Consider the following 26,281-nt stretch of genomic DNA (forward strand, 5'->3'; position numbering starts at 1 on the left):
ACTGTGAGTGTGAATGGTTGTTTGTCTGTATGTGTTGGCCCTGCGGTGGACTGGTGACCTTTCCAGGGTGAACCCCGCCTGTAGCCTGTAGCCGCTGGGATAGGCTCCAGCCCCCCATGACCCTTAACAGGAATAAACGGACGAAAATGGATGGATATCACCAATATCAGCTAACGTATCACCAATATCAGCTAAAGTATCACCAATATCAGCTATCGTATCACCGATATCAGCTACTATATCACCAATATCAACTAAAGGATCACCAATATCAGCTAATATATCACCGATATAAGCTCATATATCACCAATATCAACTCATTACCAATATCAGCTAACGTATCACCAATATCAGCTAACGTATCACCGATATCAGCTAATATATCACCAATATCAGCTAAAATATCACCAATATCAGCTAACATATCACCGATATCAGCTAATACATCACCAATATCACCTAATGTATCACAGATATCAGCTAATATATCACCAATATCAGCTAAAATATCACCAATATCAGCTAAAATATCACCAATATCAGCTAATATATCACCGATATAAGCTCATATATCACCAATAACAGCTCATCACCAATATCAGCTAACATATGACCAATATCAGCCAACGTATGACCAATATCAGCTAACGTATCACTGATATCAGCTAATATATCACCAATATCAGCTAAAGTATCACCGATATCAGCTAACGTATCACTGATATCAGCTAACATATCACCTATATCAGCTAACGTATCACCAATATCAGCTAACATATCACCAATATCAGCTAACGTATCGCCAATATCAGCTAACGTATCACCAATATCAGCTAACGTATCACCAATATCAGCCAACGTATGACCAATATCAGCTAATATATCACCGATATAAGCTCATATATCACCAATAACAGCTCATCACCAATATTAGCTAACATATGACCAATATCAGCCAACGTATGACCAATATCAGCCAACGTATGACCAATATCAGCTAACGTATCACTGATATCAGCTAACATATCACCAATATCAGCTAAAGTATCACCGATATCAGCTAACGTATCACTGATATCAGCTAACATATCACCTATATAGGCTAACGTATCACCAATATCAGCTAACGTATGAGAGAGAGAGAGAGTGTATCAGCTAACTTATCGATATCAGCTAAAGTATCACCGATATCAGCTAATATATCACCAATATCAGCTAAAGTATCACCAAAATCAGCTAACGTATCACCGATATCAGCTATATCACTGATATAAGCTCTTATATGACCAATATCAGCTCATGTATCACCAATATCAGCCGACGTATCACCAATATCAGCTCATATCAACCAACAGATTGTATAAATTATCTGCTTAATTGGAAATATTGACTGCAATTAGGAGGCTGATCGCTAATATTGGCTAATACCTGCAGGTTAATCCCTAATATCAGCCCGTCAATTGGTAATACCAGCTGATATTGGCTTAATATTAACATCAGCTAATCTTGACCAATTAGTCGACAGTATCAACCGACAAAGAACAAAGTTTGGCTCATACCTGCCGCTAAAACCCACTGATGCCAACAGTTGAATCACTGATATCAGCAGATAGATAGCAATATTGGCCAATCGATCACCAATCTTTGCATACACATGTTGTGTCATATAATATTGGCTCGAGCCAATGTCGATAGTTCTGCTATTGGCAGGTTAATCAGCCAATATTGAAAACAACTCTTTGCCACACGAGTCTGAGACAAACAGGACAGAAATATTGATAAAACCGATTCCCACAACACAAAATGAGATTGAGTTAATCTCTCTTCTTCCTCTTGGGAGCTCACAGATAATTCCAGCCTTATAAAAGGATTTAAATTAAAAACCAGAGGTTGCAAGATGACAAACAGGATTAAAATGTTGGCGACGTATTTCTGCCATCGTCAATCTTTGTGAATTCACTGATAATTCAAGTCTATAAAAGTTTACGAATATGTAGATCTGGGCGAGAATCATCACGCTTTGGTACAACTGATCAAAAGCTGAAGACACATCATCTGTGCACGCGTGCACACACACACACATCATTTCATTTACATAAATACACACTTAAATAAATACAGCAGCGCTCATAATGTGCTGCTTATCAGGGCTCAGCACGCCGTCACACCAGCCGAGATCAATCCCACACACTCCTCCAACTGACGGTCAGACACACCAGACCGCTCAAACCTCAGTCATGACATCATCATCACCGCCATTTGGTCCCCCCCCCCCCCCCCCCCCCGGACTGGAGCCATCATCAAGACATTTAGGTCTTTTTCTGGATATGAAGAAAAATATTTCTGAACACAAATATGTTTGTTTTGTGGCCAGGAGATTTAACTTGTTCCCTCAAATTAACGAAACTGTGGCCATGAGATGCAGCTTGTTCAAAGTGACTGAACGGAGGGAAAGTAAAGCCTCGTGTCCTCGGTTATCAGGATGATTCCTGGGTCTGAGGGCTTCGCCTTCCTCATCGTTCAGCTGCAGCAGTTTGTCGAGTTCAAGCCTTTAAATGGGAGCTAAAAATGGTTTGTTGCATGTGACGCGTCAGCGTGTAAGAGGAGATTTACGTCTCCACGAGAGCAGCTAAGTGGTGACAGCTCCTTTTTAGGAGCTTCTGAAGTTTTTACTCTTCTAAACCAGCTGCATTCGTCTGCACCGGATGTCTTCTTATCACATATTGAAATAGATGATTTTGTCCAGGATGAGGAGGGAGCTGCATGAATACTGATGTACTACATGTGGAGGAAATGCTAAATTAGCAACAGCTAATTGTGTCATAATTGATCTATTACTATTGATACTGACATTACTGATCTAGTCTATTACATGTTATTAAATGCCTTAACAATTAAAACCCCTAAGTTTATTCCTCAAAGACTAAAGACAAAAATCAAAAGAAACAAATACATTTTCAGAAGGTAAAACAACTTGATTTTGTTGCCAAAATAGTCGTTGATTCCCTGTTGACCTGTTAGCTGGTTGCTAAATGGCGCCGCAGTTTACTGAGCACTACAGAGACGAACTGACAGCCACCATCTGGCTACCATCCATGTAGCTAAATGCTAAGCGTGAGCCAGCATCAGCAAAGGCCTTGCCATTGATACTGTGTTTGAACAGAGTACCGTGAGAACTGCAATATCTTGAAGTATCTATACTCCTGCACCATTCCAACGATAGCGACTGCCTTCCTTTTGTCCGTCTCCAGGTCAAGGAGATGAAGGACAGAGCAGACAGTGCCTCCTGGATGAGGATCCTCTTCCAACGATTAATTGTTTAATGGTGGATGGCGAACGTGACACAGTCAGGCCCCGCAGCAACTCGCCGCCTCTCCACTAGCTATATGCTAGCACGTAGCCCGCTAGCTAAAGGTTCCTCCAAACTTCCGGGTTGCATTTGAAGGGTTCATCAACATTTAACGAGACTGAACACCATTTCCCTCACCAACACTGCAGCCACACAGGAGGGAGGCAGCAGCAGCAAACTTTAACCCCGCCCTCCCTCACAAGCCTGGCTAGTTGGAATATTTTTGACTTCATCCAACAGAACAGCTCAGTGGGAATGTTGTCACTGACAGAAGAGGAGCCAAGCCCAGGAGTGTGAGAGTGTAATTCCTTATTTGGTTCATAATCAGAGAAAGAGCCACCTCATCCATCACCTGGTGGTGTGGAGGCTGGGCTGCTGGGCACCAGTGCTTCACCTTCTCACTTCAAGAAAGGAGCCCCTGAAGAAAAGTGTGTGTTGACTTGTTAACAGCTGATTGGGGGGGGGGGGGGGCTGTGATGAAATCAGCAGCCTCCTGAATGTGACGGTTGTTCACCAACATCTCAGACAACCCAGCAGACATGTGGACATGCCAGCCCGTCATGTATGTTGCAGTGCAGCGGTGTTACGACAGCATGAGGAGGTGCTGCTCCGGAAGTCATGTCGGCGCGGAGCTGAGAGCAGGAGCCGGCGGTGGAGCACGAACACTTCCTCCAGCAACGACCACCTCCACCGGGAGGCGCTTTCCGCACTTGATCCTCCGACGGCACGCAACCTCCAGGGTCACGGACCGCACCGGAACACCGGTGAGTGAACACCGGGGCTACTGCCGCCCATTACCCGGTGAAGGTGGCAACACATACACACTCTCTCTCTCTCTCTCTCTCTCTCTCTCTCCTGACCAGCACCGACCGGCCTGCTGCTGCTAACAAACCTGCTGACGCCGCTAACCGGTCACCGGTGGACACGCAACCGCACCAGCAGCCTGAAATGTCCGAACCGCCGCAACGTCACGGTAACCTCACCCGTTGCGTCAGATTAACACACACACACACACACACACACACACACACACACACACACACACAGCATCAACTTTCTCCCGGTTCAACACCGTCCTCGGGAGCGCGACCGGCGGCGCCGAACGCGCCACGAGATCTCACCGGCGATAATTAGTACACGCTCTCGCTCTCTCTCTCTCTCTCTCTCTCTCTCTCTCACACACACACACACACACACACACATATATATATATATATATATATATATATATATATATATATATATATATATATATATATATATATATATATATATATATATATATATATATATATATATGTATATACATAAATGACGACACTCCGAGAGAGAGGGGCTGAACGGTCCGGTCGTACCTCCCTCCTGGTCCGGTTGGAGACAGGCCGGGATGTTTTTCTTCCAGCCGGGCATGATGCACCTCAGGGCGGATAGGGAGTCCAGGGCGGCCCGCTAGCAGACACACACCACCAGCAACAGCGACAGCAACATGGCTAGTTAGCTTTAGCTTCAGCGGGATCCACCTCCGCGTGCACTCTCAGCGTACCTCGCTCTCCCTCTCCCTCTCTCTCTTTCAACCTCTCATCTGCACGCGAGCACACCCCCCAACCCCCCCACCCTCTCTCTCTCTCTCTCTCTCTCTCTCTCTCTTTGTCTTGGTCTCTCGACCCCCTCCCCCTTCCGTAACTCTACCCGTCGAGCCTCCCTGTGGTCTCGGGGGGTGGGAGGGGGGCGACGTGATGACGAGCCCGCGAGGCAGCCAGACCCTGCCGCTAAATCCGCACCAGTTCTCCCAGTTCCGGTGCCGAATTGGACCTGGCACGCGCCTCCCGCCTCATTCAGGGATGTGGAGAGGGAGCAAGCACGCGCCCAGAGATCTCCGGGGTCAACCCAACAGCCTCCCGGTACGAAGACAAAACCACAAGGCAACAAGAAATGAGTTCCTACCTGTAGAGGCGGTGGCTCTTTTTTATTTTGTTTTTTTTTTTGGTGGGGGGGGGGGGCAGCTTATTCATGGCCTGTCAAGGAACTGTTGCTTCCAGTAATGGTTCCTCCCAGTTGAACTCTGAATTTCCAAGTTCTGGACTACACTCCTACATGGCTGCTGCGCCCGCTGGTCCTGTGTGAACCAGCCCTGCTGCTCACCGTGACGCGTCGCCACAACCTTTGAATGCACCAAACACTGTGTGGTGTGTCGGTCACTGACCCGCCAGCACCAAACCCTGGCTCGCGGCCCCCCCTAGGTTGCGCTCAACCCAAACAGCTGACAGGTAAATGACGGAACTTTTGCAGTGAATGCAAGTGACAAACCTGCTGTGTTGCTGCCACTCGATGTGTCATCAGTCAGGAAGGGGAAGCGGATCTCTGCAGCAGCAGGTGAGTCATGACATGCAGCTGCACTCACCTGGAGGTTCTCCTTCATGACACCAGGTTCCTCTAGAAGGTTCCAATATACTCCTGAGGAGACAAGTCCCTCTGATGGCTGAGGACACACCCACATTCTCTCAGGGTTTGTCCCGGAACCGTTCCTGTCAGGTTGGGACATCATGAGCGTGTTCTGGCTCATAGTCCAGAACAGAACACAGATCATGGAGTTAAGCTGGACCAGCGCCATGGGGATCTTTGATGTAGATATACGTCGCAAAAATGCTGTGAACATCTTGGGAGGGTTTCATTGTGAGATGACGATGTTACCTTGTCAACACTCCTAAAAATTGTGACTAGAATCAGAATGATCCATGTTTGATCTGATGGTACCTGATCTAGCTCTCGTGTAGCCTGTTAGCTTGTTTTAGCGAGCACGCTGTCCGCGGTCTCTTTCGAAGTCGACAAGTTCAAATTTTGCAACATCCAGCAAAAATAAAACGAGGCAGGAGGTTTGTTGGAGAATCAGAGACCTGGGAGGTTTCTGCTCAGACTACGATGACAATCAGGTAGGAAACGCTGCTCACCTGACGGCGCCTCAGTCAGAGGATTCTGAGTTCATGCCACCGGACAACATTCAGCAATGGAAACTTGCTTCTGGGTGTGAGGTTCCTGGATGGAGGTGGCTCATGTACTGAACATTAATGAAGCAAAATCCATCCATCCCTCCATCATCCCTCCATGTTCCCCCTCTCCTCCTGTTCAGGGTGGTGGGGGTGGAGCCTATCCCAGCAGCCTTCCCCCTGGACAGGTCACCAGTCCATGGCAGGGCCAACACATAGAGACAGACAACCATTGGCTCTCCCAGCCACGCCTACGGTCAATTTAGAGTCTGGATTAACCTGGTCCCTCTTGATGTCTTTGGACTGTGGAGGAAGCTGGAGTACCAGAGAGAACCCAGCAGGAACAGGGAGAACATGGAGACTCACACAGAAAGACCCCGTGCTGCAGCCGGGGCTCCACCCACAACCTCCTTGATGGGGGCCACAGGGAGGACCACTGCTCCACCGGGCCGCCCAAAAACAAGCATTCTATTAAAAAGCTGTCATTGGAAATCATGTTTCATCTATGTCTGCTCACACAGGAGGAATGTGTGTGTGTGAGGGTTTTAGCTGACAGTAATTTCATATAATTGCTATGATTGATAATAATCATAAACGTTGTCTAAATAGCTGCAGGGACTCCTCTGTCTCTGACTGTCTGTTTGCCTCCATATTGAGGTCAGTCTCTGCTTTCTGTCTTGTAGCCTGCAGAGACTCATTCTTCCACTTCACTGCCTCTGTATCACCCCTCCACCCCCCATCCCTTGCACCACTGCAAGATGGCTGCCTGTCATTGGGACGTCAGTTAGCTGTGGTTGACCAGGCCTTGATGAACGTGCTCTCTGTTGAAAACAGAAATCTGCTCTTCAGTATTTCGAGGGTTTTACACACGTTTTGATCAAGAAAAAATGTTGATATTCACTCCAGTTTTTATTGCAGAAGAGTACAGATGAAGATTAAAGAAATACTTCATTCACAAAGTGTATTTTGTCTTTCAAGATCTCACGAGTGGGAGTCCTGTGCTCACTACCGTGTTTCCCCTCCTGCATTACTTTCTTATGACTCAGTAATAAAGAAAGCACACGTATGTTTAACTTGAAGCTCATGGAAGCTGGCGGCTAACAGCAGCTAAACTGTCCAGAAACGTATGTTCATGAAGTCTCCAGAATTCTGGCAGAGTCCAGTCTCCCTGACCCACACGGAGGGAGGATGGAGCCAAATGTGCGTGGCTGGCTCTTCCTGCATTCTGGAGACACTCAGAGGTGATGAAGGAGAACAAATCCTCTCAGCGAGCTGACGACTCCCGTGACTACTTGGAAGGTAAAATACACTTTTTGGGTGACGTAGCTTCAAGGAAACACGCTGAGTGCATGAATTGCTGAAACCCATCTGTGAGTGGACACACACACACACACACACACACACACACACACACACACTCTGTCAGCGGGCAGCCGTGGCGCTGTGTTGCTCAGGGGAACCTCAGCTGTTGAGGGAGGGGAAAGCGCTGCTCCCTCACCCCGCCCACTTATTTTTCCCGCCGGTGAAAACCAGTGACCTTTCTGTTCTGAGCCCACTTCCCTCAACTCCAGGTTTGTCATGTAAACTTTCCAAACATTTTCACATGTCAGTCGCCTTTGAATTCTGTCTTTTACCTGGAAAAGCAGGATGTTGATGAATGGAGGTGAGGACTCCGAGCTGGAGGGAGGGGATTTTTCTGTCTGAGAGGGCAAAAATACACCAGGAATCTGTAGTTTAGTTGTTCATTTGTTTCGATTTAATTTTATGCTCAAGTTCTTTGATTTTGCGGATATATTTCTGAAATAGGAAGTACCGTAGGAGCTGAAAAGGTCAAAGGTCATGGGTGGCTTAGAACTTCAGGAGGTCTGGGGTCTTGTCAGCCACCTCGTCACCCTCCTGTTTGCAGATGAAAGGCTGACATGTTCTGGATTTACCCTTTAATCTCCAAACTGGCGGTGCAGAGGCCTGAATTCCTGAGGCGAGTCAGGGCAAGAACCACACACTTCAAATAGTTTTGTGTGTGTGTGTGTGTGTGTGTGTGTGTGTGTGATGTCTCAGATTAACGTGTCTGCAGGATACTAATTGACAGAACTGTGTAGGGACACAATGATTTGCATATTTTGATTAGATAACTTGATAGTTTTTGGACTGAAGGAACAAACTAGTGATACGACCAAGTATCACATGCTGCATCCACTAGGTGGTGCTAGAGAGCACACTAATTGTGTCCAATAGGAGGTTAGCATCACAGGGGTGAGGTGTGTTTGTCGTCCAACAGGAAGTGGTCATCTCCTGGTCCCTCCCCCAGCAGCCAATGGGATTGTTCCATGGATTGTGGGTGCCTGAATCAGTAAATCAGCTCTGTGGTGAACTCAAGTTTTTTAAAAACTTCAAGCTGTGAAAACATTCTAGGACGCCGATGCCAAAACCTAAAATGAACCAAAAAGAAACGTTTTTGGTCAGTCCTCTGAAGGTTCCTTTAATGCTGCTAAGTTCCCCAAACATTGTGGGAACAGACTGTTAAGTAGAATCCCAGAGAGAACGTGTCCTACATGTGTTCCCCTCAGGGTGCCCAGAACATCCTGAATGTTCTCCTACCTTTGACTCCAGATTTTGACCATCCAGACACACTCAAGGAATGATTTCTAAAGACCCAGAGGGAACACTCTATAGGAACGATCTATCAACATTCCTAGAATGCTGGAAGTTCCCTGAATGTCCACCAAATAACATTCCTGAAACCTTTTAAGAACTCCATCTTGTGACCATCAAACAACATCCAGGGAACGTTGGGTGAGGAACGTCTTAATGAACCCTCAAACGTCCCAAGTTTGCTTCACTGCCTCTGAAGAACTGCTGTAACCTCACTTGGGGACTCTGTTTCACTCCAGCTGAGACGATCTCAGAAGGTGATGGGATCGCACAATTTGACGCTTGGGAACATTTTTCTTTTAAAAAGTTCTAAAGGGAACGTGATTGTACCATGAACCAGATTGGAACATTTTCTTTTCACCCCAACAGTTTTAATGTTACAATGTGATCATGAAGTTTCCAAAATGGAACATTTTCTGAACATGTCAGACAGGGAACTTTGAACTGCAGACCTTTCAGAACCAGGGGAGGACATTCCAGAGTGTCCCCAATGTTCTCATAAGGTTCAGGACATTTTACAGAACCTTTAGAGAACCAATGGAGATCCTGACCTCTCCTACTGTAGCTTCACATCAGCCGAGATATTGTCGAAATGTTCTGGTGATCAAACAAAAGATCATAGGATGTAAATGACAGCTCCCTCAGCAGGTTCTAAATACATGTTCTAGTGAGACGAACGTTCTGTGAGGATCATCGCTGTGTCTTTCATCAGCTGTGAATTCATCGTTCTCTGAAGACGAGAGTGTGATGCAGCTGGAGCCTCGTTTCATAGATTACTGTCACACACTGTTGTCAATGCCTTAATGCTCACGCACGCGCGCACACACACACACACTCATACATTCACACATACATACACACACACACTCATACATTCACACATACATACACACACACTCATACATTCACACATACACACACACACATACATTCACACATACATACACACACACACTCATACATACACACACACTCATACATACACACACATACACATACATGCATACACACACACACTCATACATACACACACACACTCATACATACACACACATACACATACATACATACACACACACTCATACATACACACACACACACACCATGCATATGTCAGTGGCTGCATTATGTGTCAACATAGCAGGAGCGCCTGGGGGTTTGTAAACATCCCACTCAACTGATCTGTGACTCATCACACACACACACACACACACACACACACACACACACACACACACACACACACAATGCTTTCACCCAGCATGAATGCACAAAAACAGCATCCTGAATTACACTGGTGCATGCATAAAATTACTGTTTTGAGTGTGTGTGTGTGTGTGTGTGTGTGTGTGTGTGTAAGTGAAAGAGAGAGATTCATTTTATCCTGAATAAAAAAGCTCCTCTTGAATTCTTTTGAGTTCTTGAGCTCAGTTCAAGCAGTAATCAGGAGGCGTCTCTCTGGGGTTGAAAGGAGGCACCTGGGGCAGCCATGACTCCCAGCAGGGGACCCCATCGGCTCCACTCAGCTTCATTTACACAAACGCAGTTCAACCTGGCACCCACTCGTCTGAGCACCAGCCTCACCCGACAGGTGCTGAGGTCACTGATGCCGCTGGTGCTTCCAGGGTGGTAAACATCAAAGAAACGTGCCAACTTTTAGGGAAAGTCTTAGTCCTCCGTCCCCAGGGACAGACGAGAAGACGGAGAACCTTCTCACCACTGTGCACGCTAGTTGGCTTAGCACAGCGAATGCTAGTGGATAGGAAGTGTTAGCATAGCTCCGTCTGGATGTCTTTGCTGCTCTGTGACCGCTGCTGGGTGTCAGAGATGAGGTAGAACTCTGAGATCGCTGGTTTCCATCAACATATTCAGATGCAGATTCTGATGGACAGTTTTTTAGGACAGACTGAGGTTGTTTTTTTAATGAGGTGTAGTTATGAAATCTTTTCTTTTTTCAAAAAAAGATAAACTCTGACATTGTGACTCTTTAACTCATGTGACCAGCTGTGTCTCCCGCCATCGTCTTCCTGGTTATTCCCAAACTTCATCTTTGTCCCCAGACAGCTGCAGCGTGTCCAGTGCGAGCTGGTGCAGAGGAATTATGACAACTGGATTCCTCAAATCTCTCTCCATTTTCCCTCTAGTCTGTTCGTTACCGCCATATTGCCTCTACCGCCATCCTCTGGCGGAGAAGCGTAGCCTGTGTCATTCAGTCCAAACCTGTTCATGAAGCACATCTGATGCACGTTAATGTTGTTGCACCATTTCCACACATGCTTGATGGTGACAACAGCACACATGAACTCGCTGGGACATGAGCTTGTTGTTTGAAATGGTCCAACTTTGGTCTCACATGTTGCACTTGGATCTCAAACCTGGTGTGAACCGTTGTGCCCCGCCCCTCCATGCCCCGCCCTACAGGCCACGCCCCTACAGGCACTGCCCCTACAGGCCCTCCCATGTTGTGAGTGGGAAATATGGAGCTTCAAACTGGTGCCGCGACTCAGAGAGGAACAAAGCAGAATGGAAGTCAAGTTGTGTTGTGTTGACAGATATATATATATATATATATATATATATATATATATATATATATATATATATATATATATATATATATATATACATATATATATATGTATATATATATATGTGTATATATATATATACACACATATATATATATACACACATATATATATATATGTGTGTGTATATATATATATATATACATATATATATATGTATATATATATATATGTGTATATATATATATACACACATATATATATATACACACATATATATATATATGTGTGTGTATATATATATACACATATATATATGTGTATATATATGAGTATATATATGTGTGTATATATATACACATATATATATGTGTATATATACACATATATATGTGCATATATATGTGTATATATATGTGTGTGTGTATATGTATACACTACATACATATATATGTAATATATACAGTACATATACATATATGTAGTATATATATTACATATATATGTAGTGTATATATATATGTATACACTACATACACATATAATATATGTGTATGTAGTGTGTGTATATATATATATATACATTTTACATATATGTGTATGTAGTGTATACATATACTACATACACATATGTAATATATATTACATATACATATATGTAGTATATATATTACATATACATATATGTAGTATATATATTACATATATGTATGTAGTGTATACATATATATGAAGTATATACACTACATATATATGTAGTATATACACTACATACACATATATTAGTATACACCATAGTATATGGGTGGCTAATGTTCTTGGTTTAAATTGTCAGGTCTTCAGTGTGGGACTGATGTCAAACTCTTTAGTGGCTGAAAATTCTCAATTTTTCTACTGACTTCTGCATTCAAAATAGCTGGAAAAAACGAAACATTTTTAGTCTAAAAGGACAAAAAAAAAAAAAAAGAGGAATATTATAGAAAATATCCTTCAAGAGCTGAAGAGTTTGATATTTTTCTTATTCGAGTGCAGTACTTGTACCACAATTTCAGGCTATTTTACTTCACTAATGGTCTTTCAGGGGGAAATTATCGATCTGAACCAGGACCAGAATCTGTTCTTGCTTCTTTCCTGTCAAGGATTCAACACGTTCTGGGGGTCTCTTGAAGAACAATCGCTCCACCTTTGACCTCCGACCCCGTCCACTCCTGCTAACCCCGCCCCTCTGCAGCGAGAACGGGAGCTCCATTCAAACACACCAAACTCGGCGGTCCGGGATGCGACAGTCGCTGTAGAAAGAAAGAAGGGCGGCATAATCGGTACCAGACCCAGACAGAGGCTCGGAACTCAAGCGGACCAAGCCGTTCACTAGAAACTCTCAGAAGCAGCCAGTTAAGAGCCGGAACACACACACACACACACGGAGCGCAGTCTGCTAGCAGGAGGCTAACGGCTAACAGCACCGACATGGCGAGCGCCTCGTATCACATCTCCAACCTGCTGGAGAAGATGACGTCCAGCGACAAGGACTTCAGGTGAAGTGAAGCGACCGTAAATCAGCTGAGCTGCCTAGTTAGCATCATCGCTTCGAGGGTTTTTTTTTTTTTTAGACGGGCTGGAGGCGCTGTCGAGCTGCCCCTCTGGTAGGCCTCGGGCTGCCATGCTAACTGTTAGCTTGCCACCTGTCTGATCGTCGTCACATCGTTGGCTAACTCGTTAGCTAACATGACCATGGGCTTATTTGATGATGGTTTGAAGTGAACGTTGGTGGTCATTTCTCGAGAGCGAGCTAACGTGCCGCACATGAGGCGGAATCACCCGGCGACCACCGCTCGCCCGCTAGCCGCTCCGCTCAGCATCCACCAACTTCTGTCACGCCGCAAGCTAGCGTGATGTCAGCGCTCGCTCCCCTTTGGGTTTTTCTAACGGTTCCGTTGATGCGGGGCTGGTGTGCTGGGGTGCGTGGATTTACTGCCGGGACATGGATGAGAAGTCCCGGTTAGTGCGGGAATGTCTGAGTTGGTTTGCGGTTCACTAGCATGTTTGGGGGTGTGGTGGTGTTGGATGATAACAACATGTAATCAGGCTGGAGCAGAGCCGGATGATGCTACTGTTAGCATCATGCTAGAGGAGCATCACTGAGACGGTGACGATGATGATGATGATGAAACTCCAGCTTTCCTCTCGGGAAAGTCTGTCCGCGTGTAAATCAGGAAACAGTGAGTTGGCAATATTTAGCATTCACCTCCTCTTAATAATGATCCAGCTATGCGTTTAATACCTAAAGAACTGGTTCTGGGTTCTAGAATCTCTCCGGTCCAGCCCAACTCTTGGCTGGTCCAGAACCAGTTACCCCCCCATGAGAGGGCAGAGCGGGGAACGGGGTTGAGTTACATGATCGCCTGTTGTGTTTCCCTTCATTTCTCAAGTTGATGCCATCGTCAAATGTTGCAACAACATCAAAAAGGAAATGTGCATCAGCTGTGTTTCCATGAGCTGGTTTGGCGTGAATTAAAAAATATATGAATACAGAAGTTTGGTGAAGGCGTCAGAAGATGGTTGCAGAGGCAGCATGGCTGCAACCACCAGAGAAGAAGAGACATCTGTCAGAACGGAGAGAGAACTCACCTTTGCTTGGAGGTGCTGTCATGGTTTGTCAGCAGCTCGCATCACGTCAGTTTGGAAACATCCGCGATGACGAGAGCAGAATCGGCTGATCCGTCCTCTGAGGGACAGACTCACCAGCAGAGGTTTTTCCAGCCTTCACCTCAAGACTAAACTCACCTCAAGAAAGCACGCAAAATTTTGTAAAACCTGACCAAGAAAATGTAAAGTGTTGCAGACATGATTTGCGACTACGTCAGGCTGAAGCGGGCTGACATCAGTGGGCTGACATCAGTGGGCTGACATCAGTGGGCTGACATCAGCTGTTTGTCCACAACCTTTACTGAACCCAAACAAGTCTGAGTTTATAGAGGCCGGCACCACCAAGTGTGTCCAGGTGCTGGATCGGGCTCAGAACCTGCTTGTGGCAACAAGCGCTGAGGCCAATTACTGACAGCTGCTGAGTTGGAGTATCAGTAGTGTTGCTAGGAAACCAGAGGTGTGTACAAAGACCGGAGTGTTTATGGGTTCCTGATCAAACGTCTGGATTAAGAGGTCCTGGAGTCCTGCGTCCCTCAGTTCTGCTGGAGGACGGTCCAAGTTCATCACTACTGACAGACAGCCCCCGCCCCCCCCCCCCCCACACACACACACACACACTACAAGACACCCGTGTAAGTGGGAGATGTATCAGTATCTGCCCCCCCACTACGGTAAAAATGGCGTCTGACCGCACACCAAGCTAGTTGCTATCAGCAGATCTCTAAAAACAAAAGCTGCTTCAGTCTAAGGGGAAGCTGTTACACCTTCCAGCACATGACAGTTCACACACACACACACACACACACACTTAGATAGAAGCTGGTATGATCATCTGACGTCATTTACGTTTTATTAAAGTGGCGCTGAGACAGTCAGATTAATCCTTAGTCAGTCCCGTTTGTGTTTGTGAGTCACATCTTTCATAAACACTTGGGGAGTTTTTGCTGACCTCAGTTATGTTGATATATTAAAGCTGATATTTGCTGATGTCAGAATAACGTGTAAAAACAAGCTAATGCGTTCACACTGTACAATCGTGCTCATGGTTAAATGCGTTTCATCGGGTCGTTAACTGGCGTTTCAGGTTTATGGCCACAAACGACCTGATGACGGAGCTACAGAAAGACTCCATCAAACTGGACGACGACAGCGAGAGAAAGGTCAGTCTCTGCTTGTTTATACTGGTTTACACTGGTTTGTACACAGTTCTGCTGGTTTATATCTATTTGGACCAGGTTTATACCAGTTGGTACCAGCTTGATGCTGGTTTGTACTGGTTTACACCATCACAGTGAAGCCTTGCCTTTTGAAGTGGGAACCCTGGTGTGAGCGTAGGATGGTGTGTGTCATCAGGTTGATGTGAGGGATGGCAGCGAACAAACCCGCGTACCGATTGATTAATTGATTGATTGACAGGTGGTGAGGATGATTCTTAAACTGTTGGAGGACAAGAATGGAGAAGTTCAGAATCTGGCCGTCAAATGGTGAAAACACACTTGCACACTCATCAAATGAAGTAGTTGAGGAATGTACTTCTCTAACTGGAATGTCTCCCTGTACCCGGCGGCGGTGGCGTATTAGTAGAGTTGCTAGTGCGCCTCTGACCGGGGAGTTGGGGGGTCTAATGGTGTGTTTGCTCGGTCAGCCTCGGTCCCCTGGTCAGTAAGGTGAAGGAGTACCAGGTGGAGACCATCGTGGACACACTCTGCACCAACATGCTGTCAGACAAAGAACAACTCCGAGACATTTCCTCCATCGGACTCAAAACCGTCATCGGGGAGTTACCGCCAGCCTCCAGTGGTAAATACGCCTCTGGTCACGTGTGTTACTGGAACCGGAACTAATATCACTACATGGTTCATGTACTCATCTGTCAGGTTGGAGGTACGAGAACAGGCCCATATGGGCTGTAACTGTACTTCCTGTGTGTGATAGGCTCGGCTCTGGCTGCCAGCGTTTGTAAGAAGATCACGGGTCGTCTGACCAGCGCCATCGCCAAACAGGAAGATGTGTCTGTCCAGCTGGAGGCACTAGACATCATGGCTGACATGCTCTGCAGGTACGTCGCTCTGTCACACCTACCTTTGCCATGATCACATTTTTCGTAAGTCAGAGGACTAGAAGGGGGCGTGTCTGGTCTGTGCAGACAGGGCGGTCTGCTGGTCAACTTCCACCCCTCCATCCTGAACTGTCTGCTGCCTCAGCTCACCTCCCCCAGACTGGCTGTCAGAAAGGTACATCTGACCCCTCTTGACCTTCATGTTGCCATGTGAACACATGAATGATGATGATGTGAATGTTTCAGAGGACCATCATGGCTCTGGGCCATCTGGTGATGTCCTGTGGGAATCTGGTCTTCATCGATCTGATCGAGCACCTTCTGACTGAGCTGGGGAGGAACGACAACATGTCCACCACTAGAACCTACATCCAGTGCACGGCCGCCATCAGCAGACAGGCAGGACACCGGATCGGTGAGACAGCGGCTCCACCCCTACGACTTCTGTCTCTATAGTGTCAACAAGGACCTCACAATACGCTTTAATTAGGATGTATTGCGATTCTCCACATCATTTCCTGAAAATCAGTCTTGCTGTGTATTCAACCCAGTTGGTTTTCCAACATGGACGTCACATCATGTTGGTGACTCATTGGAAGTATTGAGCAAAACTATTGGATCAACTGTGTTTGATGATAACCAGCTCAGCTACATGTTAGACCGTCATGCCTCCACCTGCCTGTCTCTGTCTAGGAGAGTACCTGGAGAAGATCATCCCGCTGGTCGTAAAGTTTTGTAACGTTGATGATGACGAGCTGCGTGAGTACTGCATCCAGGCCTTCGAGTCCTTCGTCAGGAGGTGAGACCAGCAGAGAGAAAAGTGCATCCCAGTTTCCGTCGTTGTTTATTCATCTTGTTGCTGTTGCTCATCTCAGGTGTCCCAAAGAAGTTTACGCCCATGTTCCCACCATCATCTCCATTTGTTTGCGCTACCTGACATACGACCCAAACTACAACTTTGATGATGAAGACGAGGATGACAATGCCATGGATGCTGAGCAGAATGATGAAGATTATCAAGGTACTGAAAATGTGTCTGAACCAACTGAGATCACTCAGCCCCACATTGGTTCAGTGGTTGCCAGCAGGGGACCGCTTACTGTACATGCTGACACTACCCTGTGTGCGCAGCTTCGACCCAGGCTACTTAGCTTAGCACAATGGCTGGTGGGAAGTGGGAAGTGTTAGCATCAGCTAGCTCAGGTCCAGGCTAGTTATCTTAGCCCAATGACTGGTGGTGGGTGGGAAGTGTTAGGATCAGCTAGCTCAGGTCCAGGCTAGTTAGCTTAGCCCAATGACTGGTGGTAAGTGGGAAGTGTTAGCATCAGCTAGCTCAGGTCCAGGCTAGTTAGCTTAGCCCAATGACTGGTGGTGGGTGGGAAGTGTTAGGATCAGCTAGCTCAGGTCCAGGCTAGTTAGCTTAGCCCAATGGCTGGTAGTGGGTGGGAAGTGTTAGCATCAGCTAGCTCAGGTCCAGGCTAGTTATCTTAGCCCAATGACTGGTGGTAAGTGGGAAGTGTTAGCATCAGCTAGCTCAGGTCCAGGCTAGTTATCTTAGCCCAATGACTGGTGGTGGGTGGGAAGTGTTAGGATCAGCTAGCTCAGGTCCAGGCTAGTTAGCTTAGCCCAATGGCTGGTAGTGGGTGGGAAGTGTTAGCATCAGCTAGCTCAGGTCTAGGATGCTGGTGTGTCCAGCAGGAATCCTCCTCCTCCTCATCATCATCAGTAGCAGCAGTCGCTCTTCTAGTCCTCAACAAACATTTGGTTCTGTTGACCCAAGTTCCAATGGAGCTTTGGAGGTGCTGCGTCAAATCACTGCACCCAGTCAGGAAAGTAGTTCCGGCTACGTGTCTGATTCTACCACTACAATGTCTCCTCATGTTAAACTGGTATTCATCACCATGGTTACACTCAACCCTCCTGATATTAATGCAGGCAGAGACGGCGCTACGCTAATACTTCCCACCCACTACCAGTCATTGTGCTAAGCTAACTAGCGAGGGTCTCAGCTATGGGGATCATGGAGAGTCAGTCCTTTAGACTGTAGCTGGAGACTGGACACCAACGGAAACGCTGTGTTTTGGGGGTACATCAGACTGAACGGACTTAAACTCGATGCGATCAGCTGCCTGCAGTGTCACAGAAGGGAAATCGTGTGTTTGTATTCTTGTAAATTGAATGAGATGATATTGAGCCGTATGTCCATCCAGGGAGTGATGACGAGTACAGTGACGATGATGACATGAGCTGGAAGGTTCGACGGGCGGCTGCCAAGTGTTTGGATGCTGTTGTTTCAACTCGCCATGAGATGCTGCCAGAGTTTTACCGTTCAGTCTCACCTGCACTCGTCTGTCGCTTCAAGGTACCGACCTTGATGTCACGGTTCACCTCTGTATAGGTCTGCGGCCAGCTTTAATTAGATTTGTCCTTCTGATTAGGAAAGGGAGGAGAACGTGAAGGCGGATGTTTTCCACGCCTACCTGTCACTGCTTAAGCAAACCAGACCGGCACAGAGCTGGTTAGCAGATCCAGATGCCATGGAGCAGGGAGACACACCGCTGACCATGCTGCAGAGCCAGGTAAGGCTCACCATTGGAAAATTGTTGGATGATCCCTGAGGGCAAATTCTTTCGAATGAAAAGAGCCGCTCCAGACAGGCTGCAGAGGTGTTTTTCTCCAGTAGATGTCACTGTTGTCCAGGAAACTGTCAGCTCGCGCGCTCCCTCTCTCTGTCTCTGTTGCTTTCTCTCTGTGTCCCCCACTTCCCCTCTGTCTGTCTGTCTCTCTCTCTCTCTCTCTCTCTCTCTCTCTCTCTCTCTCTCTCTCTGAGCTTCTCTGAATGTCTCTCGTCCTCTGCAGGTTCCCATTATAGTGAAAGCTCTACACAAGCAGCTGAAGGAGAAAAGTGTCAAAACTCGTCAGTGTTGTTTCAACATGTTGACAGAGCTTGTGAACGTTCTCCCCGGCGCGCTGACTCAGCACATCCCTGTTCTGATACCAGGTAGCCTGGACACCTTCCACATCCAGCACAGTCGCTCCACTCTTTGTGTTTGTTCCATTGGGCTTTGGTGTCTGGACTATTTTGACCCAATTTGTGCAACTAAATTTGTTGCGATGTTAAACCTGCATCTCGTCAAAACTGCATCACCCAGAAGGCGTGTTTAGTCTTTCCAGCACTCACGAATAGGAGCCCTGATCTCACTAAGATGGTTTCCCTCCTCCATTACTTCTTAGTGACTCCAGAATGCAGGAAGAACCAGCCACGTATATTTAGCTTGAAGCTAACAGAGACTGATGGCTAACAACAGCTAAACTGTCAAAACTGTGTCTTCACTAACTCTCCAGGTGGTCAGGTAGAATCTAGGTCTTGTTAATCCAGCCAGATGATTAGTGATCCACTGACACGTGGACCGGAGATCAGAACTCACTGGAACCTGTGATGTTGCGTTTGGATCATCGGGGTTCTCGTGTGTTTCAGGCATCATCTTCTCTCTCAATGACAAGTCAAGCAGCTCCAACCTGAAAATTGATGCCTTGGCATGCCTCCATGTCATCATGGTCACACATCCCGCCCATGCCTTCCACGCCCACGTCCCCGCCCTCGTCCCGCCCGTGGTGGCATGCGTGGGAGACCCCTTCTATAAGATCACCTCAGAAGCTCTGCTGGTCACTCAGCAGCTCGTCAAGGTAGGAACCTTCAGTCCTCCAGCTGCCATGATACCACCTGATTAGCGTGACCCACTTCTACCGTTTCTGTCCTCCAGGTCATTCGACCCCTCGACAACCAGTCAGAGGGCTCAGACAGCTTTGACCCCTCCCCCTACATCAACGACCTGTTCACTTGTACAATCAGACGACTGAAAGCTGCCGACATCGACCAGGAGGTCAAAGAACGAGCCATCTCCTGTATGGGCCAGATCATCTGCAACCTAGGTAACCACAAGCTCTCAGTCATGTGATCGTGATGTCACCTGTTATACAGCTTCCTGTTTGACATTCTTCTCTTCCTGTTTGGTTAACTAGGTGACCGCCTCCCCACTGAGCTCCCTGGAACACTGTTGATCTTCCTGGAACGCCTCAAAAACGAGATCACACGACTGACGACTGTCAAAGGTAATCCCCGCCTTCCAGCCGCCTCCGTTGGATCAGTCGTTCAAGTTGTGCACAGAGTCGGTTGTAGGTGGGGAAGTGTCTGAGGAAATGTGACATCACAACCATCATTACGTTTGTTTGTGTCGCAGCTCTGACGCTGATTGCCGGCTCCCCACTCAAAATTGATCTGCGGCCCGTTCTGCCGGACGCAATCCCCATCCTTGCCTCTTTCCTTCGCAAAAACCAGCGAGCTCTGAAGCTCTGCACGCTGGCTGCTCTGGATATCCTGCTCAGAAACTACAGGTAACACACCTGTTAGCTGCGCCCACTGCTGCCAGCCCCTCCCTCTTTTGTCTCCCACTAAGTCTGTCTGCGTTTCCAGTTCTGCGGTGACTCCCGTCATGGTGGACGCCGTCCTCGCAGAGCTCCCTCCACTCATTTCTGAGAGCGACATGCACGTGTCTCAAATGGCACTGAGCTTCCTGTCCACGCTGGCGGTCACACACCCATCCTCCCTGGGCCAGCTGAGTGGCGGGAACATCCTCCAGCAGCTCATCGCACTGGTTCGGTCCCCACTACTGCAGGGCGGTGCTCTCGCTGCCATGCTGGACTTCTACCAGGTGTGACAGGAACAGCATCTTATACTCTTTCACACTGAAAAACGCGTGTCAATGCAGGTTTTTGGACCCACGTTTGCTCGGCATCAGGGCTCATTCAAGCTTCCAAAAAAACCCGGGTCTGAACTCCCGCTGTGAGGCTGCGCGCCTGTGTTTTTCTTTCGTACATCATCGCGCTGACAATGTCCTCATTACACATAAACGTGCGCTGGAACAGTTCGAGGTAAACAACTGACAACATGGACGTCACCGAGTCGAACGTTAGCGTTGTCGTTTGCGGGACATCAACAGAAGGACTGATCTTCCGGCAGAGGCTAAAACTTTATTGAGAGATGAATGAGCAGCTCTCAGCCCAAGTTTTTTTCATTAATTTATTTTTTTCCGGAGCTTCCACAATGACAGTCTGACAGGCGGCACAGTGACAAACCACATGAAACCTGAGACGATGCGGCTTGCCTTTTCACACTGCAGGCGAGCCGAGCAGAGCCGCTAAACACCCGGGTCGCTAGGAGGGTCGCTGGATGCAGGTTGAAATGCCGAGTCGACCCTTTCAGAGTGCCGAAAAACCCGCGTTTTTGGTGCAGTGTGAAAGGGGCTTTAAGTTGGGGTTGGTCTGATATGATGATCCCGTGTGTGTGTGTTTGTGTAGGCTCTAGTGTCCACTGACACTCCTGGGCTGGGCTACATGGACCTTCTGAGGATGCTGACTGGTCCCGTTTACTCCCAGAGTGCTGCTCTGCCTCACAAACAGGCCTACTGCTCCATCGCCAAGTGTGTGGCTGCTCTGACCCGGGCCTGTCCCACTGAGGGTCCTGCTGTGGTGGGGCAGTTCATCCAGGTAAATACTCATCCGTCCCACAAGCAAGGCCAGAACCACGTGACTCGTCTTATATTTCATGTTGGTGTTGTCCTGTGAATGTCAGGATGTGAAGAACAGCCGCTCCACCGACTCCATCAGGCTGCTGGCGTTGCTCTCACTGGGGGAGGTGGGACACCACGTGGACCTCAGCAGCCAACCAGAGCTCAAGACCGTCATCCTGGATGCGTTCTCCTCCTCCAGTGAAGAGGTAACACGGCCTCTCTGCTCAGGATCTGAAACACAGAAATCCAGAACATGAGAGACCAAACTCGGTGTGTCTCCATGTGTCTCAGGTCAAGTCGGCAGCATCGTACGCGCTTGGCAGCATCGCCGTGGGGAACCTTCCTGAGTATCTGCCCTTCGTCCTCCAGGAGATCTCATCCTCGAAGAGACAGTACCTGCTGCTGCATTCGCTCAAGGAGATCATCAGTGAGACCCGCCCCCCCAGCAGCTCTGACTGTGTGTGTTTCCATGTTTGATCTGTGTGTGTGTGTGTGTGTGTTTGTGTGTGTGTAGGTTCGGCGTCCGTGTCGGGCCTGAAGCCGTATGTGGAGTCGGTTTGGTCTCTGCTGCTCAAACACTGTGAGTGTCAGGAGGAAGGAACTCGGAATGTGGTGGCTGAGTGTCTCGGCAAACTGACGCTCATCGACCCTGAAACACTGCTGCCGCGCCTCAAGGGATACCTGCTGTCAGGTGACCGACCCTCGCCACTCCATTGATGCACTTGACTGAGACTAGAATAAAGACTCGAGTTCTCTGACTGTGTGTGTTGGTGTAGGTTCCTCATACGCCAGGAGCTCCGTGGTAACAGCAGTGAAGTTCACCATTTCAGACCAGCCACAGCCTATTGACCCACTGCTGAAGAACTGCATAGGTAACACACACACACACACACACACACACACACACACACACAAGTAAATGGAATATATACAGTGTTATCAGATCTGCTAACAGGATTTTGAAACTCAGACTTGATGGATTTTCCAGGTTGGAGGAATTCTTTGTTGTCATTGATTGGATGTAATGTCCCTTTAAAAACCGGACCTACACGTCGATACGCTCCGACATGTCACGAGTCCGGACTTCTCCTCCGCTGACATCACCATCCTGACTAAAGTGACATGCGTATGCTGGATAATGTAGTTACTCTGTGTGAATTCAGCTGATTGGCTGGTGTGTGTCAGGTGATTTCCTGAAGACGCTGGAGGACCCTGACCTGAATGTGCGTCGTGTTGCCTTGGTAACGTTCAATTCTGCGGCTCACAACAAGCCCAGTCTGATCCGAGAGCTGCTGGACTCGGTTTTACCACAACTCTATAATGAGACCAAAGTCAGGAAGGAGCTGATCCGAGAGGTGAGGGACATTTGCTGAGTCGTCTGTTGGCGCCATGTTGGTTCTGACCTGATGTTTTTCTCGGTGAAGGTGGAGATGGGTCCATTCAAACACACGGTGGATGATGGGCTGGACCTGCGGAAAGCTGCGTTCGAGTGCATGTACACTCTGCTGGACAGCTGCCTGGACCGAATTGACATCTTCACCTTCCTCAACCACGTGGAGGACGGTTTGAAGGACCACTACGACATCAAGGTGTCAGCACGCTTGTAGAACCCTTTGTAGCTAAACCCGGGTCTGTTTCAGCCTCAGTCCGGGTGGTAGTGGTCCATTGGCCGGTACTGGCTGGAGGGTTCTGTTCTCATGTTCTACCTCCATCTTTTCAGATGCTGACGTTCCTGATGCTGGCCAGGCTCTCATCTCTGTGTCCCAGTGCTGTTCTACAGAGACTGGACAGACTGGTGGAACCACTGAGAGCCACTTGCACCACCAAGGTACACACACACACACACAACTTTCCCTAAAAGTGGGAGTGGTTCATGTGACACCCGTGTGTGGAAAATTACCATTCGTTGTCACGGCTCTGTTTCTGCAGGTGAAGGCAAATTCGGTTAAGCAGGAGTTTGAGAAGCAGGATGAGTTGAAGCGGTCAGCGATGCGAGCCGTCGTGGCGCTGCTCACCATCCCCGAGGCTGAGAAATCGCCACTGATGTCAGAGTTCCAGTCCCAAATCTCATCCAATCAGGAGCTGGCAGCCATCTTTGACTCCATCCAGAGGGACTCCAGCTCTGCCAACATGGAGTCCATGGACACCAGCTAAAGAGACAGACAAGTTCACACGATGCAAAACAGCACCACCCCCACCCACCCCCAGCTGCTGGAGCGCTAACCCTGCAGCATGTTTTCATGATCACACACACACACACACACACACACACACACACACGTAGTGACACACCCTCTCCTAGCGATTGATCGTTCCATGATGCATTGCACTGAAATCAGCGGTTGGAAAAAATACGACGGATCTACAGCTCGCACACATGGACAAAATCAAAGAACAAAAAATGGAGGCTTGGAAGCTCCTCCCACTCCTGTTTGTTTTTCTAGAGAGGTCATCTGATTGGCTGACCTCCCTGTTCATCGTCATTCTTTTTGTTTCTTTGGTAATTCCAGAACAGGTACTGTAACCTGATTGGCCACTGCTGAGTGACTGACAGTTGGCATGTTATCAAAACTGACCAATGGGAAACAGCCTTCCTGCCTGAGACTGTGTTGACCAATGGGAGAAGGGCTCGCTCTGTTTGTTTGTTTTGGGGTTGTTGTTTTTTTTGTTGTTGTTTTTTGTTGTTGTTTTTTTTGGAAAGGTGTAGGCAACCAATGGGATGCTGGGGGGAGGGGGTGATGACAGGAGAGCGGGTTGTACTGTTTGTGGACCAATCAGCTTCTTTATTTCCTCTGATTCAATAAAACTGCTCTCAATCCCTTGACTCTGAGGAAGGAAGGAGGCTGCGAGGGAGGGAGGGAGATTATTGGACCAGGTCCCATCTAACCAGACCAGACTGGATGATCTAATGACCTGTATTGCCATGGTAACATGATGTGACACTAGCCAGGCCCAACTATAAAGCTCTGCAGGGACAAGGTGTGTTTGTATTCCAACAGGAGGTGGTCATGTCCTGGTTCCTCCACCAACAGGAAGTGGTCATGTCCTGGTTCCTCCACCAACAGGAAGTGGTCATGTCCTGGTTCCTCCACCAACAGGAGGTGGTCATGTCCTGGTTCCTCCACCAACAGGAGGTGGTCATGTCCTGGTTCCTCCACCAACAGGAGGTGGTCATGTCCTGGTTCCTCCACCAACAGGAGGTGGTCATGTCCTGGTTCCTCCACCAACAGGAAGTGGTCATGTCCTGGTTCCTCCACCAACAGGAAGTGGTCATGTCCTGGTTCCTCCACCAACAGGAAGTGGTCATGTCCTGGTTCCTCCACCAACAGGAAGTGGTCATGTCCTGGTTCCTCCACCAACAGGAAGTGGTCATGTCCTGGTTCCTCCACCAACAGGAAGTGGTCATGTCCTGGTTCCTCCCCCAGCAGCCAATAGGATCGCTCCATGTGATTGTGGTGATTGAACCAGTAAATCAGCTCTGGTGAACAAAAGTTGATGATCTTCCAGGTTCAGTTCATCAAGATCATCTTCACTAATGAACCCTCTGATGATCCTGGAAGCCTGGATGCTACGGTTAGCAGTGCTAAGCTAACGTTAGCCTAGGAAGGAGCTACACCAGGGTCACATGACTTCAAGGTCACCACCACTAAGCTTCAGGCTTCTTGTGTTCCCCTGATGACCTTTAATGACCTCCATGACCTCTGTAGGCTCCTCTAGACTCTTGTTAGCAACCCAGGTTTTTAAGACTCCACCACTCCACCATCCACCAGTCTGGTGTTTACTGGTGGATCTGATGTAGACCTGAACCTCCACCATCCACCGGTCTGGTGTTTACTGGTGGATCTGATGTAGAACTGAACCTCCACCATCCACCGGTCTGGTGTTTACTGGTGGATCTGATGTAGAACTGAACCTCCACCATCCACCGGTCTGGTGTTTACTGGTGGATCTGATGTAGAACTGAACCTCCACCATCCACTGGTCTGGTGTTTACTGGTGGATCTGATGTAGAACTGAACCTCCACCATCCACCGGTCTGGTGTTTACTGGTGGATCTGATGTAGAACTGAACCTCCACCATCCACCGGTCTGGTGTTTACTGGTGGATCTGATGTAGAACTGAACCTCCAACATCCACCGGTCTGGTGTTTACTGGTGGATCTGATGTAGACTTGAACCTCCACCATTCACGGGTCTGGTGTTTACTGGTGGATCTGATGTAGAACTGAACCTCCACCATCCACTGGTCTGGTGTTTACTGGTGGATCTGATGTAGAACTGAACCTGCTGACATCTCCAGCTGCTGGAACCACACCTGGTCCTGGTCAGGTCCCTTACCTGTAGACCAGGGAGCTTCCACACGTGGCTCAGGTCTCACCCCTGCACTGATGCGAGGAGCTCACATCCGTTCGCTCGGTTCAGGGTGGCTTTGATGTTCTTGGCTGCTGGGGGAAGTTTGCCCAACAAATCTTGAGGACATCATGTGACCTGG

The 26,281-nt window shown here is 47.9% G+C and overlaps 2 protein-coding genes and 1 long non-coding RNA gene across 5 annotated transcripts in view; 2 read left to right on the forward strand and 1 right to left on the reverse strand.

The window, feature by feature from the left end:
* Window positions 1–4,926, reverse strand: part of grip1 (glutamate receptor interacting protein 1) — a 47,238-nt gene extending 42,312 nt beyond the window's left edge. The window contains exon 1 of one of the 2 annotated variants that reach the window (XM_086201592.1): window positions 4,706–4,926. In XM_086201592.1, coding sequence (XP_086057718.1) covers window positions 4,706–4,760 — 55 coding nt within the window. In that variant the 5' untranslated portion in view covers window positions 4,761–4,926. The remainder of the gene's footprint in view (window positions 1–4,705) is intronic. The other variant, XM_086201593.1, reaches the window with a different exon arrangement.
* LOC147262587 (uncharacterized) lies at window positions 3,667–7,351 on the forward strand. Its single transcript, XR_015112414.1, has 3 exons — window positions 3,667–4,114; window positions 4,214–4,323; window positions 7,018–7,351. It is a non-coding gene; the product is annotated as an uncharacterized LOC147262587 (long non-coding RNA).
* Window positions 7,352–12,710: 5,359 nt separating this feature from the next.
* cand1 (cullin-associated and neddylation-dissociated 1) lies at window positions 12,711–26,076 on the forward strand. Of its 2 annotated transcripts, none has more exons than XM_086201598.1 (26): window positions 12,711–13,049; window positions 15,245–15,320; window positions 15,577–15,644; window positions 15,806–15,960; window positions 16,096–16,219; window positions 16,307–16,394; window positions 16,466–16,634; window positions 16,913–17,018; window positions 17,095–17,240; window positions 18,430–18,581; window positions 18,658–18,798; window positions 19,079–19,220; window positions 19,698–19,906; window positions 19,984–20,152; window positions 20,243–20,332; window positions 20,461–20,614; window positions 20,694–20,931; window positions 21,578–21,766; window positions 21,852–21,995; window positions 22,081–22,216; window positions 22,304–22,480; window positions 22,566–22,661; window positions 22,975–23,144; window positions 23,214–23,378; window positions 23,510–23,617; window positions 23,719–26,076. In XM_086201598.1, exons 1-26 carry the CDS (start codon window positions 12,982–12,984, stop codon window positions 23,941–23,943), a joined length of 3,705 nt encoding a protein of 1,234 aa, XP_086057724.1. In that variant the 5' UTR covers window positions 12,711–12,981; the 3' UTR covers window positions 23,944–26,076. The 2 variants fall into 2 exon arrangements, with proteins under 2 accessions (XP_086057724.1, XP_086057725.1); XM_086201599.1 differs by lacking the exon at window positions 12,711–13,049 and adding an exon at window positions 13,356–13,733.
* The last annotated feature ends 205 nt before the right edge of the window (window positions 26,077–26,281 follow it).

This window comes from Aulostomus chinensis, chromosome 4, assembly GCF_037954235.1.
Source record: "Aulostomus chinensis isolate RoL2024-O1b breed Wild chromosome 4, RoL_Achi_v1.0, whole genome shotgun sequence".
NCBI lineage: Eukaryota > Metazoa > Chordata > Actinopteri > Syngnathiformes > Aulostomidae > Aulostomus > Aulostomus chinensis.